The 21988-nt window shown below is 31.5% G+C and overlaps 4 protein-coding genes across 4 annotated transcripts in view; 1 reads left to right on the forward strand and 3 right to left on the reverse strand.

The window, feature by feature from the left end:
• Positions 1–718: 718 nt before the first annotated feature.
• LOC124536816 (chromatin assembly factor 1 p55 subunit) lies at positions 719–5926 on the reverse strand. The gene is made up of 10 exons (XM_047113433.1): positions 5773–5926; positions 5449–5626; positions 5207–5322; positions 4795–4999; positions 3869–3943; positions 3428–3610; positions 2578–2695; positions 2329–2459; positions 1472–1649; positions 719–1069 (listed from the first exon to the last, which is right to left on the reverse strand). The coding sequence occupies exons 1-10, from the start codon at positions 5792–5794 to the stop codon at positions 977–979; spliced, it is 1299 nt and encodes a 432-aa protein (XP_046969389.1). The 5' UTR covers positions 5795–5926; the 3' UTR covers positions 719–976.
• A 705-nt stretch (positions 5927–6631) lies between these two features.
• Positions 6632–8614, forward strand: LOC124536743. The gene is made up of 2 exons (XM_047113327.1): positions 6632–6829; positions 6898–8614. The coding sequence occupies exons 1-2, from the start codon at positions 6718–6720 to the stop codon at positions 7470–7472; spliced, it is 687 nt and encodes a 228-aa protein (XP_046969283.1). The 5' UTR covers positions 6632–6717; the 3' UTR covers positions 7473–8614.
• A 750-nt stretch (positions 8615–9364) lies between these two features.
• On the reverse strand, positions 9365–12061 carry LOC124536742 (transcription factor A, mitochondrial). Its single transcript, XM_047113326.1, has 5 exons — positions 11872–12061; positions 11436–11646; positions 11054–11212; positions 10450–10643; positions 9365–9910 (listed from the first exon to the last, which is right to left on the reverse strand). Exons 1-5 carry the CDS (start codon positions 11943–11945, stop codon positions 9799–9801), a joined length of 750 nt encoding a protein of 249 aa, XP_046969282.1. The 5' UTR covers positions 11946–12061; the 3' UTR covers positions 9365–9798.
• Positions 12062–14056: 1995 nt separating this feature from the next.
• The window catches only part of LOC124536973 (frizzled-4), a 32022-nt gene continuing 24090 nt past the window's right edge, over positions 14057–21988 (reverse strand). The window contains exons 2-3 of the mRNA XM_047113663.1: positions 17336–17508; positions 14057–15037 (exon numbers count right to left, since the gene is read on the reverse strand). Of these exons, the coding sequence (XP_046969619.1) occupies positions 14400–15037; positions 17336–17508 (811 nt within the window). The 3' untranslated portion in view covers positions 14057–14399. The remainder of the gene's footprint in view (positions 15038–17335; positions 17509–21988) is intronic.

Consider the following 21988-nt stretch of genomic DNA (forward strand, 5'->3'; position numbering starts at 1 on the left):
ACATTGTTTATATTGAATACATCGTTATTCCATGGGATTATGTGTAAACACAGTAGAAAGAATTAGGCCCAAGACGAATGTTGTTCTCGTAATTATTATAAAATTTCATATTGAAAGTGAACAGGACATAGAATTATTTATAACCTCACTCAATCTGAGTTAGGATGTTTTGTAAATGCCTTTGTCAATGTTTCGTATGCACATTTATTATATAACAAAAATATGTTGTTTCCCTTAAAACAAATCTATCATCAGATTTATCCAAGAGATTCTTGCATTTTGAAAATATTCAACATTGGCCCCTAAATAGCACTTTACGCCAACACTAGGAAGATCGCTAATATTTTTTGAATAGTATATCTATACATAAAAAATGTTACTTCTATATAAGTAAAAATGATTATATGGTTACTTCAAATCGTTCCTATTGTTATATTGCTTATATACTAGTTATAATGTTAGTTTAATTGCATATATATCAAGTCAGTCTATTAATAGCGAAGTTCCTATTGCTGGGGTAAAAATCCACGCACAACCTCCGGCCCTCATGTAAAATAATTGAATACAATTTGATTATGTTATTGAATTTGAAATTTGATACATTTAAATAACAGAAAAGGCTCCAAACAACATTTTTGTATAAATTTTGATCACATTCAGATTGAGCCACTAAACCGTAACTTTTGCATACAATTCTGGCATTTTTTTCTCTTGATAATTTAACATTGACATCATGAATAGTAACGATGGAGCAGATCTATCATATCATACTTTCAAAATCTTTATTCAAATACTGTATTAAAATAACACAAATTAAACCTTATTTGCATAACATAAGAGTCAATACTTAAATGTTAATTTTTATTTTAAAAGTTGTTCTAAAACACCCTTAAATGAATGATTTTAAAACGCACAATAGAAGATCTGTTCCACGTACAGTTGTAGACGAGCGTGAGTGCGGGGCGAAGGCCGGGGCTTACCCGTGGTTGACGTTGACGCCCGACTCAAGCTCCGAGGCCGGCGTCTCTGGCTCCTCGTCGTTGTAAATGTTCTCGGCCATCTGCCACACCTGTAAGGAATGACTCGGTTAATACGCTAGTTTTAGGCCATCAAGAATAATATAAGAAATACTAGTGTGTTTATTATGCTTTGTAAAGGCAAAAAAGATTTTTTAAGACGAACATGTTTATCCTACCTACCTACCTACTTTGTATCTTTAATTTTATAGGATAATAGAACGATATGTGACTTGATTACCGAGCATTGTAACGAATAATTTGAATTTAATAATTTATGAAAACAGCCAAATTGCCGCAGTGTTCGATATTTTCATTATAATGGAGAACTGAAGGAGAAATTCAAGAACATTGTAAACAAAGTTTTACGTAAAGCCCGTTAAATTGTTTATAAGAATTAAGGCAGACGGCATAATTTCAACAGACACCATAATTGACACCACCGATTTACAGACCTGCATGATGTTGTCCTCGGAGACGGAGCAGATGACCCAGGGCTCGTTGGGGTTCCAGGAGAAGTCTGAGATCTTGGCAGTGTGTCCGCCATGTATAAATAGCAGCTCTGGAGGGCCGTCCTCGGCGTCCTCTGCCGTCTGTTCCTCGCCTATCTTGGACAGGTCCCACACATGCAGTCTGAAATCGAGGCTTAGTCTTTAGTCACTGCCTACACATTACTTACTCACAATTCACAAAATTATTTCTGGGTACATGTTGAAGCATTTTCGAAGACTGATACAGGAAACAAATTTCCAGTAAAGTAAAGTAAAGTAACAGCCTGTAAATTTCCCACTGCTGAGATAAGGCCTCCTCTTCCATTAAGGAGAGAGATTGGAACATATTCCACCACGCTGTTCCAATGCGGGTTGGTGGAATGCACATGTGACAGAATTTCGATGATATTAGACACATGCAGGTTTCCTCACGATGTTTTCCTTCACCGCCGAGCACGAGATGAATTATAAACACAATTAAGCACATATATATAGTGGTGCTTGCCTGGGTTTGAACCCGCAACCATCGGTTAAGATGCACGCGTTCTAACCACTGGGCCATCTCAGCTCTTTTCCAGTACACTTTCAAAAATTGTATGAACGAGAAACAAACAATCACAAACCCGCCTTTTATTCGTTATGTCGAAGTAAAGTCGAAAGAAAGAAGCGATAAGAAATTATTATTTTTAAGAATGTGTTCACACGCATATAAAGTAATAAAAATATTATAATGTTTACTGGTGATGCTTCACTTAATTGTAAAATGACGATTCAAAAGTGCTTGTAAAAGTTTGTTTTGATTTGATTTGAATGACACATACCTTCTATCAGTACCGCTGCTTGCAAGGATTGTTTCATTATGCGGTGACCACTGCACTTGGAAGATTTCATCCTTGTGTGATTCGAATGAGTGTAGTTTGAGTTTCAAATTACGTAAGTCCCATAGAGCGACCTAATTAAATATTAAAATTTCATTAGTAAAGTGGACAAAAGTGTCCTCAGATACAAAATTAATTAATAATTGAATGTGTAAACATAAAATAAATACTCGACGTTTTACTAAGACTTACAGTTTTATCAGCGCTGCCAGTCGCCAGGATAAATTCTGAATAAGGGTTGAAGCTGAGACAGTTGACTTCTGCCGTGTGTGCGTCAACCGTGTGTGACGGCTTAGAGGTATTGTTACATCTGGAAACCATAATTCTCGGTCACAAACTGAACACACACAGGTGTGAATACAATAGGCTATTTGACTGGATTTTAAAGCCCCATTTTATTTTATTTAGTAGAAGTTAAGGAAACCAGTAAAAGTTGTGTTTTTTATTTCAAGTACATATTTGCCGAAAAATATCATATTAAAAATTCCATATATAAATAGCGCGCAAAAATGCTACTTGGACAATATGGCGCTGCAATGGGTTCGGTGACGTCACTTTCTTGTATTTTAATCTGTGGTACATATAGGAGAAAAGCAAAGTTTACAAGAAAGTGACTTCATCATAAGCCCGGCCAATCAGTGTTTGTTGAGTGTGAGTGTTTTGTGTCATGTGACAAACGTTTGAAAATTTACATTTTTATTTATGGATTTCTGAATAAGTTAAGTATTATTTTCAACTATCGTTGGTAAATAACCATTTTTAAACTCATAATATACACTGATTGCAATAATTCACAATTTATTTTTCGTTTTATCAAATAGCCTATTGTAATTGATTGGATAAATTTAAAATAGTCATTAGCAAAAGATTACAGTAAAAATTAGGACTTAAAAATAAAAACTAAACTTTTTAGTAACTATAGGTATTTTTACAATTATTATTATTTATCACACATGTAATCTGAATTTAAGTATACCTATCAATAGTCAAATGGCCAATTTTCTGCAAAGGAAACTAGTTAAGTAGAAAGACAAATGATCACCTAGTATCCCAAATCATAAGCTTCTGGTCGTCAGCCACTGAGCCGAAGAGTGACTCGTGTAACAGGTGCCAGGCCACGTCCTCCACCACTGCGGTGTGGCCAGTGAACACAGACTTGGCCTCGATCACGCGCCCCTCCTTGGGCGTCGCGTTGATGTCCCACAGGCAGATCGTGTGGTCATCACTGCAACACACACACACTTGCATCACACACACACTCGCATCACTCAATACACTTTAGCAGTAGCAAGTATCGAGTAGATCTAGCAAATCATAAGCATTAGCCTTTTTTATACATTAAGAACCATTGAAAACAATGAGTATTTAATTGAAATATGCATATTCATTTTACATCTCGCTATCATTACATTCATGACTTATATGTGTATATTTGTTATGTATTTAAGGATAATCAATGATAATATGAAAAGATTTTTCTTACCTGGCTGAAAGTAGATAGCCATTGAGGTTAGGGTTCCAGGATAGCCCATAGCCCTCTTTTTGGTGACCACGCAATCTATACAATTAAAATAACAAATACAGTTAACATAACAAATAAATAAAAAATACATTCAAAATTTTTTTTAATTTTAAAAAAGGTCTTTATAACTATTTACCACAGATATATTATCATTTTGAAAGGAATTTAACAAACACTAAAAGATTAAAATTAAACTAGAAAAGAAAAATTGATCGAAACAAAAAATATTTTTTTATATATTTAAAACAACCAACTAAAACATTGAATATTGAGATTATACATTGATTTAAAAATACAGGAACAAATACTTGAAAACTGTCCATGATGACTGACAATATTTGAAAAATTGCAGATTCCTAACAAATGCTTCTTATGTTATTCCACCTTGTTTCTTATAAGGATTGAAAAAGCTTGTAATAGCCCATTTACATAAAAAAAGCAATTTAGAAACTTTAAAAAACACTATTATTTGTAATGACTATTTAATAATGATCTTTACATGGTGTTTATCAATCAGTAAATTATCAGCTTATACTGCTTGTCTCCACTGATGCTTAATTTTTTTTTTTATTACAATACACAAATAACAGCTCAATTTTTAATCAAATTAACTTCATTTGTGCTTAATAGGATTCAAAGCTGTGCAATATTTAAATAAGTTTTACATATAAAAGCACTAAACCATCTCAGCTGTTACTAATTATGGAACATAGCAGCCAATTTTAACACTCCATTTAATTAACAAACAATCAATTTTAACACTTGCGCTATTTTAACAAATACATTGTATATTTTCATGTATAGTTAAGTTAGAGTTGTGTATCAAATATCCATCCTGTATTATTAAAATTTCATTACATAAAATATTCTTACAAAAAATTTATTACCTAAGATCAGGATGGCATTCTCCAGAAGGTTCTGGTTTTGAAGGATGCTTGGTGTAATCAAACACTAACACATCAGAGGATGGAGTTTTTGTTGCAATGACGCAAGGATTCTGTGGCATATAGCGAGCTCTATTCACTTCACCCTCATGGTTTATTTTTATTTCTATATCTATTTTACCCGATACAGATCCAAAACCACCAAATTCTAGAGAACAAAAACAAAGCTGTATTACATACATGTATAACAAATAATAAATTTAGATACTTTCAACTAGTTACTCTGTAAGAAGACTATTTAAAATTTAATAGTTTTAGCTTACTATATTGTATTAGCTTTAAATGAAATATCAAAAAAATAATTATTATTAGACAGAATTTATCAAACTTTAAAATTTCATCTTAGTGCACTTACCACCCTTATCATTGTCATAATGACTGGCATCAAACTGTGCATCTTCATTAGGTAGCTGGACACTTGCAATCAGGAGATGGTTTTGTTCATCCGATGTGTGCGTACCCAGAATTAGCCTGTAAGCGAAAATCATAAATATGGTAATACCCATTAAACGAAATCGTTTGTCAGAACTTGTATGGATAACAAAGAAAGTTACTTCAAAATTTTATAACTGTCGAGAATACAGGAGTTTGAAATACCTGTGAACGGAATAATCTTTTCCTTCAGGTCTAGTAACATCTGGAAGCCACTGTGCAGTAAGAGAGGGCCACTCCAGAGCGTGTGTCATGACCAGGTCATACAAGAACGGTGTGTTCTTCTTCCATATTTTATATTCTTCGTTAATAACCCTTTCCTCCACAGCATCGTCGAACGTTTCTATAAGTAAAAAACCCCTGAATATTTTCTAATAAATAGGATACATCACTTTTGATAACCAAAAAATGATAAACGGCCTGTCAAGAATATGTAAGATTATAGTATTTAAATGTTTAAGATTCTCGAATAGTTTGAAATATTATTACCTCCATCACCTTTATCACCCATTTTATCGTTATTTACGAACTTTCGTTCGCAATTATAAGATGTTTTATCACAAAAACCAACCGGCCCCGTAAAGGCGCCAAACAACAATCCTTTTCTAGCGTTATCAATGTTGCCCACTACGAAAAGTCAAAATATAGTAGCGGCAGATACGATTCTCTCTATTTACTAATATTAATCATTACACTAACTACACTGTAAGATTAATTTTGGTAGAATTTAAAACTTTTCTAAATAAATAAAAGGATTGTAGATAATTTCCATTGCTTCAAAAGTTCATAAGTGATTAAATTGGAATATTTTTTAACATCGTCGGACATATTTTTGACTTAGAATAAGTTGTAGTGGATTTTATTAAAAATTAGTAAGATTCTAATTTTGATATCTGATGAGTATGTAATAGACATAAATTTTATAATACACATAAAGTGTATGACAGGCATAGACGGATTATGGCGTCATGATTTTATTTTTTTATTTTCTATTATGCTATTTTATTTACCATTTCTTATAATTTCAAATGTTATTTATAACTATTCCCAAAAAATCTTACTTAATATAAATTCTATTTGAATGTAAGCAATATTTAAAGGATATAAATTATATTTCAAACAGTATCCACATTGAGATTAGTGGTTAAATAATAATAAATAAACTTAAAATATTTGTGAATAAATCATTTTGCATTGTACAATGATTTATTTAACATTCAGGTTTGTCAGTACTTTACATAGCGAGAAAATATTTAACAATTTTTTGTACATCATTACATTTATTATACATAGCAACGCTGTTGAAAATAATTCATTATCATAATATGTATTAATTAATATCAATTTATAAGCGTAACACCTCCAATGTTGAATTGAATAATGACAAGCTATGGCAGTGGGTAACACTACTAGACATTTTGTCAAAGTGCCAATATGGCTGAAGCAGCATTAGCACGTCGTGAAGCACGAAGAAGAAAAATATTAGAGAATTCTCATAACAGACTTCAACTTATATCGGGAAAAAATGACAATGAAATTTGTAAAGGTATTTATTTGTATTTATTTTGCTAATTTTGTTTTATATCTTAAATTGCAAACATTATTACTTTACAGAATCTTCGATCAAAGCACCAATACCTGAACCGATCCTTGAGAACTCGATTTTTCAAGAAAGCAGCAGTTCCAACAAGTGTGCTCTTAATAATGGCGTAATAACTACTGGAGACCCATTCGGTTTTGTGTCAACGAATCACGACAATTTTGTAATAGGTGATGGAGATGTCACCATTCCAAGTCATGACATAGCAGCTTTTTTACCCGCGACAACTGAACCAACGCCACAGTCTCCACCGTTAATGGAAAAATTAGTTAGCTACAAATACGACGTAGTACTAATATCGTTATTAATTCAATTGTTTTATAGTTTTTCGTTGATAACATTTGATAATACATACTTCTTTCTTCCCATAGTTTTATATGTCACAACTAAATTATTATGGTTCCCAAAGCCACAAAGTTCTAATTTTGCCAATGCCCTTTTACTTTTAAATGGTATGTCAGCCAGTAGAGTACAGAGAATTATGTCTGTAACACAATGGATAAGTGCATTCTCTCAGGATGTGTGTGTATATTTATTCACAATTATATGTGTACAGTCCCTTTGTGAGAGTGTGAGAAGCAATATGTAGGATTTAATTTTTACTGTTTAACCACAAATTCAGAGCATTTGACGACTGAACAGTTTCTATTTAAGCAAGCTAAGGTTACTGGGAATGTATCATAGTTTGATTGCTTGTGCCTTTATATATAAGTGAGATGTGACAAGTGTGCGTTTTAGTCACATATTGCCATTATAGTTTTAAATTTGTAAGTTTGTACATAGTGAAATAGAAAATTTTTGTATTATCAAATAGTAGTTATATTGTGTGCACTTGGTATTTTCGGGGGTGTGTAATTTGTATTTCTTTTCATTTATTTATTCTGATATTATGTCAATGAGTACTGTGATGATCATGTTTTTCTATGGGGAATATTCATTCTATGATAAAAATATTAGTAATATTACATTTTTCCACTGATTGCATTTAATATCAAATATATTTGTCTATTTTTGTATTTTTTCTATACTTATGATGAAATTCATGTAAATTTTTAAGCATCTCACCTTGTTTTTTCAATGAAAATTGTATAAAAAAATCTTTAAATATAACCTCATATAATTAATACATTAATGATAATAGTAAAGTAATTATTATGTTCTTTTTAGTTTTACTGTATAATTTGTATGTGTACAAATTTTATTAGCATTCTTGTAATACATTTTCTTCCAAGTTTTATTGTAAATGTTAATTAAAAATGACAGCTTATACTGCATTTAAAGGATACTTAAAACTCGATGTGTATCATGGCAGTTTGTGACTGAAAAGAGAATTTGTAATCTTCAATTGGCAATATTTAAACTTATGGCTTATTTGCTCAACATAACTTATTCTAGGCACTTGTTATGTATATTGCATGTATGATATGACATTTATAACGTTATGGGTTCTTGCAGAAATTTATAATCAAAGTACAACAGACACTTAAGCTGGCATCAAACCAAAGACTTAGAAAGTTAATGAATAATTCACATATAATAATTTATGTATTCTATTTATTCATGTATATTTGCTTTGTCATGCTTTTATTTTTGATGCTGATACAGTTTATTAATTTAATACAAATTATACCAGCTTAATGCCTGTTGTTGTAAATAGACAATGAAATATAAATAAAATATTTATTTTAATTATATTTTGTAACAAACTTTTGAAATAAAAAATTGCTCTAACAATGTTTTTCTTGCATTTCATTCCGTTTTCCGTCAGTGTGCTGAAAAGTAATTTTAAATGTTAATAAAAATATAATAGTAGATAATTGCTTTTAAATTTAAGCATATAAAAAATAATAATTGGCAAGGTTAAAAGAACATTTTGCAAATAATCAAAAGTAGTATATTGATATAATGTCAATTGAGTATTTAAATCAGGGTAAATTTAATTTATAAAAACAGCGTGGTTTAATAAAGTGGTATAACTTCATTGGAAAATTATTCAAGTGCTTCTGCGTCTATCGTCGATAATTTAGTCGGAACAGTTTACATGACAATATATTTTTTTAACATAAGTTATTTTTCTCAGGATTGACAAGCAAATATTTCAATAAATTCAATATAATACTTTTATTAACAAAACTACTCACCATTAGCTTGAAACATGTTAGGCACGAGAAACTACGTCCATAGAATTAAAATTCAAACCATTATTGAAATTGCTTTTCAATAACGCTAAGAATTATCTATAATCGAAATTAATAAATTTGCAGGGGCATTTGTGCATATATATAACACACAAAGTAGGCGTACTTTTACTAAGTAATAGTTCAAAAATCTTTAGTAATTTTCTGAAATTATTGTTAAACTGATTATTATCTATATTCAAGCTATTTCATACTTCCTTCTAGAATTTAAGTTTAACTGTTTTATGACAACATAAATAATAAGTGATTGCTAATAAGGTGACAAAATCAAAACAAAATAAAATAAATGCATAAATCTTTATGAAGTTCTTATATTATTTTTTAAGAAATGAATTTATACATTACTAATTCTTTAAGTAAATGATGTCGACACTACAGCAAACTAAATGTAACTAAAAACTAAAATTTGAAAAAGCTTTTAATACTAGTCATGATCGTCTTACTCTTTATCTCTTCAGTTTTTGAGGTATTCTCTGATTGATTTAAACTATTTTGAACAGTTTTCTTATCACCCGTGCTCTGATGTACTTTTCCTAATGTTTTTATATTATTTTTAATATCGCTATTTTCTTCTGAATCATCAGATTTCAGAGGAACATTAGAAGGTGTAGATGAAGGTTTTATTGTACCTACAGTATTTGGTACACTAGACATATTTTCTTTATCATGAAATTTTTTTTGTAAAGAATTAACTGATACATCAGAGCACCCGAGTTCCTATTGTGAATCTTTCGCAGATTTCGTTTTCTTCTGCCGTATAGGTTTCTGTCTAATAAGGTCTGAACGACCTAATGATAACATTTTCAATTCCCAAGCTTCTAAATCTTTCCTGTAAATAAAACATATGTAAAAATTCAGAGAGTTGTTTCTAGTATAAATAGTATATTATTTGTGGGCTATTTTCAAAGGTAGTATACAAGCCTATTTTTGACAATTTACTATATACGTACTACTACTTTTGATTTGATCAGCTTTTCTCTAATTACATTTAATATCAAATTTATACTTTGACATTATGTTGAAAATACCTGTGACTTTAAACACTAGCAAACCTCTGAGAAACTGTCAAAATATTAACATTGGTATGTAGTGTTGCATGTTAGGGACAGAGTTAAACTACACATGCTAAAAATGATCATATCGGAACCAAAACTGAAAATAAAGTTAGGAATAACATACAGATTGAGATGAAGAGCAGGACAGGTTACCTTATTAGGTTTAGCACAAAGGAATGGGGTACTGGATGGTAATTAACTGACATCAATAAGAAACAATAAATGCAAAAAAAGATGACAAAAAACATGATATTTCTCTATTTCCTATTAATAAAGGTTATTTTACTTTTATTTTGTTTAAGTTATTACTTACTTATACTTTGTCATAAGACTTTGAGCCTGTTTTTCGAATGCCACTCGTTCACTCTCGGGTAATTTCAACCAGGCCGTTCTCAACTTCTCTTGGTATTCTTTCATATCACTACCCTTGAATGTGTCTTGTCTTGATTGGGCAAATAGGAAGTAGGAAGACATAGGTTTCTTTGGCCGGCCCATTTCTTTATATTCCTTTAAAAAACATCAGAACACATCAGTTTTGGTTATGCATATGGAGCTCCATAAAATCCTGGATTTATGTAATATGAATAGAATATAATAAATCTAATTGACTTTAAATTTAAATGGGTATAGCTACATAAAAAGCATAGGTCTAGTGATTAAATCACATGAATATTAATCATAAATTGCAAGTTAAAGCCTTGGTAAAAACCATAGAGTTACTATTTGCTGTATTAGTGGTTTATAATTCATCTAATACTTGGGAATTAAATAAAACGTGGTAAGGAATTACATGTGCCACATAAAATGTACATTTTTATTAACCAATCTTTCAAAGAACCAAACAGCAGTGTGTCTTTTAAAGTCTCTATCATCATTTATTTTAAAAATTGTAATAAAACAATCCATATATTACTTACAGCTTTGAGTTTTCTTTTTTCTTTTGCAGCAGCCATTTCATCTTTGACTCTCTTGATATCCTCTTTTTGCTGATCAGTGAGCGAAGATTCATAGATATTTTTGATCTTTTTGTAGTCCTCCAGATCTTTTTCATATTCTTTTACCATTTGTGACTTTGTCTATAAAAGTGATTATTGATTGTATATAGATTTTAGGTTACAATTTAATAAGAAGAAATTAATTTCAACTATTTTTAATGGACTATGGACAAAGATAAATGTGAGACAGGCAATTTTATAAATAACTTAATATACTTGTTATTTATTTGTGCTTGATTAATACAATTGTGTGATGGTTCATAGATATATTTTATAGGTCAAATAAACTAATTAAATAAAATACCTCATTGTCCAACTGTTGCCAGTGCTTCGAACTCCAAGCTATGGCTTCTTTGGAGCTAATACCGGGATTCTTAGCGAGAAGAGCGGGTCGCATCTGCGTCATGAACTTAAAAAATGGAGTTAACGGTCTCTTTGGCTTCTCAATACCCAACTTCGCTTCAGCTGACTTTTTCGTATAATTACATATTTGGGTTTGATTCATCCAGGTTGATCTGTAATAATAATTTATTTTTTATTGTCTTGTATTTATATTTCGTAAATAACGCGTATCTTATTATACGCGATTGTTAAACAACAATAATTCAATAGAATGCTAATAAATAATGGTCACTATTATATTATCAAACAATTAAAACCTTACTTCTACTTCTTATCGTTTGAAGTGCACTTTTGAAACATAAATAAACATAAATTTGGCGTCATAACCTCAATCTTACCTTCCAAGTAATACATTCTTATAGCTGCCTGTTATGAAGTTACTCAAACGACATAAATTACTAAATGGAGACATTATTAAATTTGATGTTATATTTTCATTAAATTATACTATTTGTTTCTCAGGTTATGAAAAATTACCGTAAATAAAATGTCACATGAGTCAGTGATTGGACTGACATACGACTTGGGAGTTGCGAGATAAGAAATTTGAATTTCGATAGATCCAAAGCATTACGTCTGTGGCAAAGAATCTGCCACAGACGTAATGCTATTGTAATGTATTGAAAGTGAAACTAATTCTTACTATAATATTATATTATTTTAGGGTCCTTATAATATATAGGCACGGCGTAATTATATTTTTTAATAAAATTACAAGGTTTAGGACCGTTAACCGTAATATTTCGTATTATAATACTATTAAAAATGTATCAAATGTTGATATAGTAGCAATATAATAGCGAAATCATTATTAATTGGCTTTTCGTTGCCTGAAAATTAAGATGTTGTGCCTAATCGGTAACCTGGTCTTACCTGGCTTCAAACTTTGTATTTCTTAATAAAATGTATTAAGGGGGAATATCTTTACGATGTACCGTAAGAAACACCATTTATAAACATTATGAATATTAAATACATCATAAAAACAGTTTAACATAACCTTATGATTTATTACCACTTATAGCTTAATAAAATTAAAAGTGTCAAAACAAAAATACTTAATAATTTCTTACTTTCTCATTTTAAAGGTAAATTTATCGATATAAATAGACTATAACCTTTTTTTTAGTATACCTATGTTGCTGGCCTCGCTTTCTATAATCGGAACTTGTGGGACGACACTTAAAGTAATCCGCGACATTTCAGGATACCTAGACCTTGTACGGCACATCCATTGAATGACTCATCCTTGCTCCTTATCACTGGTATCGCACAGTGGGAGTGTAGTTCATGAATTTAAGTTGACCTGTCACTTTGAATACCTTCTTTTCTTCTTGTTATACAGGTTTGGTACTATTGTTAATAAATCCGCTGTGTTACTGATTTTGTATTGCCTTCGTCGATTGAAGCGTTATATTAACTTAGGGTTTTGTGCAAGCCCGTCTAGATAGATGACACCCACTCATCGTATACTTTACCGCTAAATAGTACCTAATAGTCGGTTTTGAGTTTACAGCGTTAGTAAGTCCTAAGTATAGGCACAAGGAACAATATTTAGTTTCCAAGGTTGGTAACACATTGATTATTTATAGAATAGTAAATATTACTAACAGTATCAATGTCTTTAGGGTAGTTATGACCGGTTACAATCAGGTGGTTCATTTGCCAGCCGGTCAGTAAATTTGTAATTAGAAAAAGCCGACTTGTTGCCTTCAAGGCATCGTATTTTAGCATACATTACTAGCAGTTAAGTTAGGTATTATGCACCCGACTATAATATTATTTTAATATATTTTCAGAAAAAAATACTTAAGTATTTATTTACTTGGTGCTCTTTTTAAATTTGTATTAAAATATATGTAGTTTAAACGAGATGAAAGCACAGAAAACTAAAAATACTATATAATGTACCTGGACTCTAATAATATAAGTTACTTTTTCGATTTCAACATATTAAATAAAATGCTTTTTATTATTATATTTTTATTATGTAGGTATATACAAAATACTCAATATACGGTTAGCGTATTTAATATTTACAGTTTTCATTAAAGTAATTACTAATCATATTATATACATTATTACGACGATAAAAATTAAGCTAATCATTATCTTTACTTATATGCTTTTATTTACAAACAAAAATAAAAATAACTTCTTGTTCTTTTTTTCTATAATAAGTCAGTTCACTATTTTACTTAGAATATAATAACACTTACTATATAATTGAACATACATCTTAAAGTACTTACAGTATTCGTAACATAAATATCATCCAAGATTAATCATAGATTAATATGAATGTTAGTCACTGTCAAACCGTAAATCTGATTTATAAAAAAATCGCTCAATCGCGCATCAATCAATCGTTCTAATAATAATAATCATTTGCATTAATAATAATAATTATTGAAGACCCATAAAAAAATTAACTGTCAAATCTTGTATAAAAAAAATGAAGCATCTGAAGGCACATCATTTATTTTACTAGCATACATGTAAAATAATTTCCATTATTTATTTGTTATTATACTTATTCACAGCTATGACACGTATTTTCTTGTATAATTGAAGTCGTTATTACACAATTTTTTTTAATATTGTTAAAATGCGAGGTGGATGTTATTATATACAATCTTGCAATCTATATTTACTGAACTTATATACTTCAAACACTATACATAATTATGTACAAGTCTTTATTTATTTTATAACGTACTCAGCTTACAAATATTTTTTTAAATAGATTTTATTACTACAAATGGCACCATTTTTTCAAAAAACACAAATTTCGTTCACTAGCATAATAAATGCACAACATAGGTGGTTATAAAGTCTTATTTTTACGAATAGCAATCTTTATTAATCATAGAATAGTTTCTCCAGCGGAGTAGTGGTAATGTCGCGGTTTTCGGTATGATTGTTGCTGAGGCGGTCTGTAAGTGGCATATTTTTGTGGATGACGAGTTAATGTGTGAGGATGTGTAGCATAGCAATGCAATGTCAAAGGTGTAGGGGGCGGACCCGATGGACATTTCGCCAAGACCGGCTTTCTTGGTCCTGTCATTCTTCTCCACAGCGCTTTCAAACGCGGCGTTGCTATCCACACTGCAACCATGACTCCTAATATTTGCGTTGCAAATATACGGAATAGGAACACCCAGAATGCTGGCTGCGGCTGTGTTGATGGCTCCGTTGATGGTACAGGAGCAGATAACCAATCTTCTCTTAGAATATACTCATATACCCACGTTGCGAGTATGCACGCTGACGGCACTGCGTATAGGGCGGCAAACGCTCCCAACCTAAGCAGGCTTTGATCAGGATGAGTTTGAGTAGGCGCGTTTAAAAGCGTCGCTGGCGCTGGCAATGGAACCGGACGACGAAGTACCGCTCGCAGACCAGACGCAAGGAAAACGGTGCCCAGCAGCAGACATATTGTTTCAGGGATGATAACCAACGCCAGTAGCGACTTGCTCGACTGGTTCCCCACGAAGCAGGTTCCTGGAATGATTAAAGAAATATTATATATTTTGTTTAAGTTGTACATTTAACGGATACGGACTCGTTCATCCGAAAAGAATAACATTCCAATTTCCAATAAAGCAGCACTCAAAGCGAACACCTACACAAACAGACGGCGAGAAAAAAGGCTGCATTAATAAGGCAGTGGTTAAAAAGGGCCGATTTAAAATTGAAATACGAGCGTGCGAGGAGGAAAGGTGTCGTATTTAACGGCTCGAATAATGGCCGCGCATTTCTTTCGATCGCTATAATGGAAGGGGAAATAATAAAAATAAAAGAACAATACCCTGGGTATGATTGAAACTGCAATATGCCTGAGAATCGGTCTGTGTAGTGCCAAACTTGGTCGGCACTGGATTTAAGAGGGATAAAAATAAAATGTACTTATGAAGATTATATTATTATAATTAAGTCTAAAAGATCACATGACAAAAATGCCTAAGCCCTAATCCTCTTATCGGTCACTTTAAGTTGCCAACCTAAAACTTTAATCTTGAAATAATTTTATAAGACTTCTTTGTGGATTATATCGTTTTGCCGCTTTACTTAATTTTGTAATAAATTAATGTTTACACTAACTTTAAAAGAAAAGTGCGGTGTTAAGAGACTAACACATGTTTATCTTACTGTTTTCAGTTTAAAAAATTTACTTAGCGGCAGTCTGTCGCTACTTACAGTTACTTTTATCTAAAGTCGGCGTTTTCATTTCTATTTTTATATTTACGTTTTGCGGTTATTAATTCCGAGTTTATAGTACATTATCAGAGCGGTATTCTTCAAATAGCTGTGTGTCCGTTAAATGAAGGATTTAATACTCCCGAGCTTATATGATAAGGGGTTTTGTTTGATAATACGATACAAATAAACGGCTTTGTTTTTTTTTGTATAAAATGGGGAATTACTATTCGATTACAAAATTATTATTACAGTTAGTGTGTTAGTGAGTTAATACCTGTTGACTTCCAAGCAGGATACATTAATTGAAATAATTGTATTTAATTAACATGACGTTGTATTTTTTAAATGTTAAAAAAGAGTAACTACTGAGTTTCTTGCCGGTTCTTCTCGGTAGAATCTACTTTCCGAACCGGTGGTAGCTTCACTTAATTGTAAAATGACGATTCAAAAGTGCTTATAAAAGCCTACTTGAATAAAGTTTATTTTGATTTTGATTTTGATCGTAAGGTCTATCGAAACACAAAGTAACTAGGAACTTATTGTCAACGATAAAAGTCCTTATGAGAAAGTTGAAGGCTTAATCAATTACAGCGCTCCTATTTGAGTTTGTTGAAACACATGTCTCAAAATTTTAGAGTAATTGGATAGTTTTAGCCAGTGACTATAAAGTTCACGAATGATGTTTGGGCATATGTATTTTTTTTCAATACAAATAAAATGATACATAAAAATTTTGAAAAAAAATCCCTGTATAGTAGCACATAAATGTAACTACATACATATATTTTATACGCGTATAATCGAATCTTTACCGGATAACAGCGTCTTACTAAGATGTGATTAGTACATATTTCCATTTAATCGCACGCAGCTAAGTCAGCGTCTCGTTGAAAACACACGTAAACCACAATGGCGCGGTAGTTCCACTGAATACTGAACGCATGAATGCGTGCTCCCGTGCACTCTTACAAGATTTAATCGCTTTGAAAACGCCGCCGATTGAACAATTAAAGGAGCATAATAGAATCGCCAAGATTGATTGTGATATTCCGCGTGTATTAGAATAGCATTGATTCGGTTTGCTAACTTAATAGGAGGTGAAACCATTCATGCTTTTTTAAGTTGTTCTATATTTGTCTAGTATGTTAAAGTACCTGTTATTTTCACATAATTAATGCTAAGAACGTTGTTCGCTTTGGGCCTTTATTTCACAAATGTGAAGTGTATGAGGGGCTAAATGACGGATGTTCGAATATATAGCTGCATGTTAAAAAAAAAATACATATGCCCAAACATCATTCGTGAACTTTATAGTCACTGGCTAAAACTATAGTGTCCAATTACTCTAAAATTTTGAGACATGTGTTTCAACAACCCCAAATTGTAGCGCTGTAGTTGATTAAGCCTTCAACTTTTTCATAAGGACTTTTATCCTCACAGCAGAGGAGTAGGTTGTTACTTTATTACATTACTTAATAAAAATGATTCAATGCTTTTGAAGGCAATGGTTACTAAGGTATGTGCTTTTCTAGTTTAAGAATATTAAAATTAAGATTTGTTTCAACGTTAAAATTTATATGAAGAAATATTATATGTCACCTGTCAATTCATCAGCGTCAACATCTCTTGTAACGAGCACAGCCGCTGCCAACGCAGCAGGGACTCCCCAGGCGGCTAATTGCAGGAGTGAAGAGTGACGATCGTTTCTGGCTCCAGGAGTGCTAGGTGGACGCAATACACTTGCCCGCCACGCTCCTGTTACAACCACCCACCTAAAAATTATACGAAATATGTTTAATAGATGTTCTGTAGCTACAATTTAAATATTATCTCTTTCTCCCCATTAGAGAATATCACTAAAAAGATGAGACAAACATAGCATTCTCGTGATAGACTCTTGATTTAATCACATTTTAACCGTTCTGAAAAAAAGTTATAAAAGGTATGGAACTAAAGACTGATTATTTAATAGAGGTTCTATCGCTGAAACGGCGATATAACATTAAATTAAAAAAAACAAGCACCATTTCGCATCATTATTTACCAAAGTGCTATATTATGTTAGTTTTATGTAAATATATATCCCCGTTCCAAGAATGGAAACTATGAATTTTTAAATACCTTAAATACCTATGGCTTTAATTAAAATAGAAGATTCTCAGAACTGTTTTAAATATGTTATTAATTTATTTAAACATATTTAAGGTAAGGAATTCGAGACATTATGATTAATTTAAATTGTTGATACGAATGGCTGAATAAAAAACTCAGCTGTTGTTGGCAGGTGGCGTGGTAACTGCTTGAGAGAACTATCATACCATATGAGGAAACTTAAATATAACTATTGTTGAAATTCTTTAACAGCGAACATGATTACGTTAATGAGGTCCTATAAGGTGGGAATTATATATCGAAGCCCATTTCGTATACGATCAAATTATTAGGTAAAACATAGTTAAGGAAACACGTTTAAGCGATGACAAGTTTTGTTATTTCTTTCTAAAAGCCCATCAATGGGTATATCATTATAGTTTAACGTTTACATAATTGTAATGTAATTTTCGCAAGATGCAGTTGTTTGACAACTGGTTGGCACAGTTGTCACTATTAGGCTGTGGCATGGCACTTGCTACGAAGGGTTCTGTTGTAAATTAAAGACATCACGTTGTTGTCAACTAACTTTATTCCTCTATCACAATTATCATTATCCAAAGAGGCTAAAATTACGAAAACTGATAATTTTATTTCAATTAAACAAGAATACAAAAAAAACTTTGAAGCCTTATATACTTAAGAAATAAAGAAGAGATAAAGCTTAAAATAATTATTTACCCTTATTTTTTATTTAAATTTTAGACGACAAAAAGCAAGTAAAGTTTTTAGTTTACATGTTTAATTTGGAACTACTAAAACGATGTAGAACATACGAACCCTTACTAAATATCATCAAAAGCTATGACAGGTAAATCCTCCCCGAGAAACGAGTAAAGTGTCGCCTTGTTTTTAACCAGAAAACCATCGTAAGTTGAGCCGAGGTATGTGAGAAACTCTGTATGCGTTTAAGAGAATGTCTGAAGGAATCTTTAAGGTACTCATAAGCTGGCCGGAGTTCTCCGCAGTGGCGTGTCACTGGCACTCGAGCAAACAACGGTCTCTATTTGTACAGAACCAAAAGCGGCGATAGTCTAAACAGTGGTGTTTGCTCGGCCGCTCGCATGTTTGATCCGGCCTCCGTCCAACACATGTCGGCTAACTTTTACTAATATTTGTACGACTTGCATTGTTGTAATTAGGTAACGTACGAAGTTTTGGTCTTTGAAATTTTAATTATGCACATGTAATTATGTTTGTTGAATTGATTGGGAATTAATTTGAATATGCAAATAAGCAGAACGTATTTTAATGCATAAATGGTTCGATTGACCTTTATTAATATGGTTGAGATGGCTTTTATTTTTAAGTGAAGCTTTTGTAAATAAACACTTTTTGCGTTGTAATTAAAATGTATTGATATAAAAATATTTTGTAAAAATGTAAATAACATTGAATTATTTCTGCGTATATAGGTTTCCTTTAAATTTAAAGTTTAATAGGTTTTAATAGGTCTTTAAATATAAATTAAATTTTTAGTTTAAATTGTTAAGTTTTTCATTTATTCATATTCGAATAAGTACAGTATAAAGACTATATCATATTGTGAAATGATATGGAAATGCAAATGTTATTACGATCGAGGCGTGAATGGTCTGCCGCTTTTAAGATTTTATTTTTTCGTTTTTATGTGGCGTCATGTCGCGCTTCGAGTGGCCATTAACTGATAATATTATCTCGAGGGAAACGATTCCTTTCACGCTATTAAATTTGAAATTCCAAATCCATATGTAATTTTTTGAATATAGCTCTTATATTGTAAAAATATTTTACTGGTTACTCTTTGTTTTAAAATAAAAATATTTCACTTAACATGATGCTTATTTAACAGTCTTTTCTTTTTCATGCCTGTGCTCATATATAGAATAATAAAAATATAAAAAATATATATTGCTGTTTCAAAGAGCATAGAACATCAGTATTCGAAATTTAAACGAATTAAAATAAGAATTTACGCTTTTTCATACTGGCAGTTTACGAGGCCACACACGCTGCTAACATTCATATTCTTATTTCGAATCTGTCGGCCATCGTAAACGTCTACATGACATACGTTGTTCGGCCTCGGCTTCGTTTTACTTCTTGAACTTAGTTCCATTTTACAGTTCACATAATTTACGGACTATTCATAGTACGGGATTTAATCACAAATAATATTTAAGTAATAAATAAACTGTATCAGTTGATGCGTTTACTATTTATCATATTTCAATGAATTTTCATCTGTAATTACTCGACTCTTAAAAAAAAATTGTATAAAAAAATTATTTTCTCTTTACTCGTATTATATTCGTAAAATATGTAAGAGACATTAAACGGACATTTTATTATATTTCATGAACGAAACCCGTCAATATAAAAGTTGTACTTCCTTTAACCAGCTAATGAGCTATAGTTAGAACTGGTTCTGTTCTAAGCTATACGCTACAATTCGCAGTAGTGCAATCGATCAATATTTATTAGTTCAAGGAATATTGCAGAATGGCAATTAAATACGTTTACAGAAACGCAGTGAAAAACTAATTAAAGGAAGGAGAAATATTGAGTAGAATACTTTGACTTTTGCCGCGAATAAATTTCGATTAATAAAATCTGTATTTTGTCAAGAAAATACTTTGTAAATCGTGAATTAAATTGTAGTAAAAAGTTAGATATCTTTCGTTTTCATAATTTTCAAAATATTGCGATGGTTTTATTAAAAGCGAGTTCTGAATAAACTCATTTATATTCCTTCCTTTGTCCATCAATCATCGTAAAAAAGTTAATCGAATGTACATTTTTCCAAGTAAATACGACCGACGTTATAGAACGGCTAACGCAAAAAAAATGTTCGGAAGACTAAGACAGGTCTAATATGATTGGTTAATATAGTGCGTTCAACTTAACTGCATCCATATTTAGCCACCTGCTGTGAACGCGTTTGCCATTTCGGGAGACTGTAAAGGTGTGTATTTATATTTACATCGAAACTAAATGCCTTAGACAGATATCAATATTTATAAGTATCGATGTACCTATAGGGTGCGATTTTTTGTACAAATTCCTTTACTTTACAGGAACTTAGTTATATTTGTATTGATACCACGTGCACTACAGCGAATGTCAGCATGTAAAAAGTTTAGTCTAACATCCAGTTTACATTAATATCATACACGGGTCCCTGTCAAAGCGGCATGTAACAGAAATAGTGCATCCTGTTTCGATGCGGCGCAGACGCGCGTCGGGGACGTATACGAATTGAACGGATAATCGATTTTACGAGCTCCCGAAATAAACTGGGTCCCTCCTCATGCATCATCAGCGGACGCCGCAGCCAAATTTATTTCGAGTTCGTAATAAACTTTGTAAGTCATAACAACGTCAAGGAACTAGGAGATACGATGAGATATAAAATGCGAAAAATAAAAACCAATTACAAGGCATCATCAACATAAATACGGTTTTAGAATCGACTATTTTTAAGTGGCTTGTTTGGTTTTAAAATGATTATTATTGATTTCGATTGTTCGCTTCAGTCTTATTACGAGAAATAAGAATTGGGAACCTCTTTTATCTGATAGGTTCATTCATTGTGAACGGAAGCTTCATCATCACTTTAACAAAAATCTACAAAATCGACAGAAAATCATAAAAATCAAAAATAAAAAGAAATACTGTTATTCGAGTGACACTTAAATAAATCGATTAAATATATAATACCAATATCATATTTTAATATCTAAAGGTCAAAAATCTTTCGTATCCAGCACAGATAAATAACATTATGGAAATAGTAGAATGGCATCTCGTTTAAAGTAATAAATAAGCCTGTTCACCTAAATAGTGCAGTGGGTGTTAGCTTTTATTATTACGAGCGCCTTAACGATTCTACTTTATGTGCCTACGCCTGCATCTCTCTACATTTTTAATACATTCCTTTCAAAATCCCTATAGGTACATAAATATTATCGGACAACAGACACAGACTACTAATATAATAACAGAATATTTATCTTCTTATTCTATTTTTTGGTTTAATGAAAATGGAAACGAACTTCGACAGGCCAACCATAGACAAGTCTAAGCGTTTTTATTTATAAAACAAATGTTATACATATATTA

Source organism: Vanessa cardui, chromosome 17 (genome assembly GCF_905220365.1).
Source record: "Vanessa cardui chromosome 17, ilVanCard2.1, whole genome shotgun sequence".
NCBI lineage: Eukaryota > Metazoa > Arthropoda > Insecta > Lepidoptera > Nymphalidae > Vanessa > Vanessa cardui.

Coding starts and splice junctions, on each gene's coding strand:
- LOC124536816 (XM_047113433.1), bottom strand. CDS start 5,794: ATGGGTGATAAAGGTGATGGAG. Junction 5,000..5,206: donor TTATGACAATGATAAGGGTG/GTAAGTGCACTA, acceptor TTTGTTCTCTAG/AATTTGGTGGTTTTGGATCT. Junction 3,944..4,794: donor GAATGCCATCCTGATCTTAG/GTAATAAATTTT, acceptor TTAATTGTATAG/ATTGCGTGGTCACCAAAAAG.
- LOC124536743 (XM_047113327.1), top strand. CDS start 6,718: ATGGCTGAAGCAGCATTAGCACGTCGTGAAGCACGAAGAAGAAAAATA. Junction 6,830..6,897: donor TGACAATGAAATTTGTAAAG/GTATTTATTTGT, acceptor ATTACTTTACAG/AATCTTCGATCAAAGCACCA.
- LOC124536742 (XM_047113326.1), bottom strand. CDS start 11,945: ATGTCTCCATTTAGTAATTTATGTCGTTTGAGTAACTTCATAACAGGC. Junction 11,213..11,435: donor GGCAACAGTTGGACAATGAG/GTATTTTATTTA, acceptor TCACTTTTATAG/ACAAAGTCACAAATGGTAAA. Junction 9,911..10,449: donor AGTCTTATGACAAAGTATAA/GTAAGTAATAAC, acceptor TTTTATTTACAG/GAAAGATTTAGAAGCTTGGG.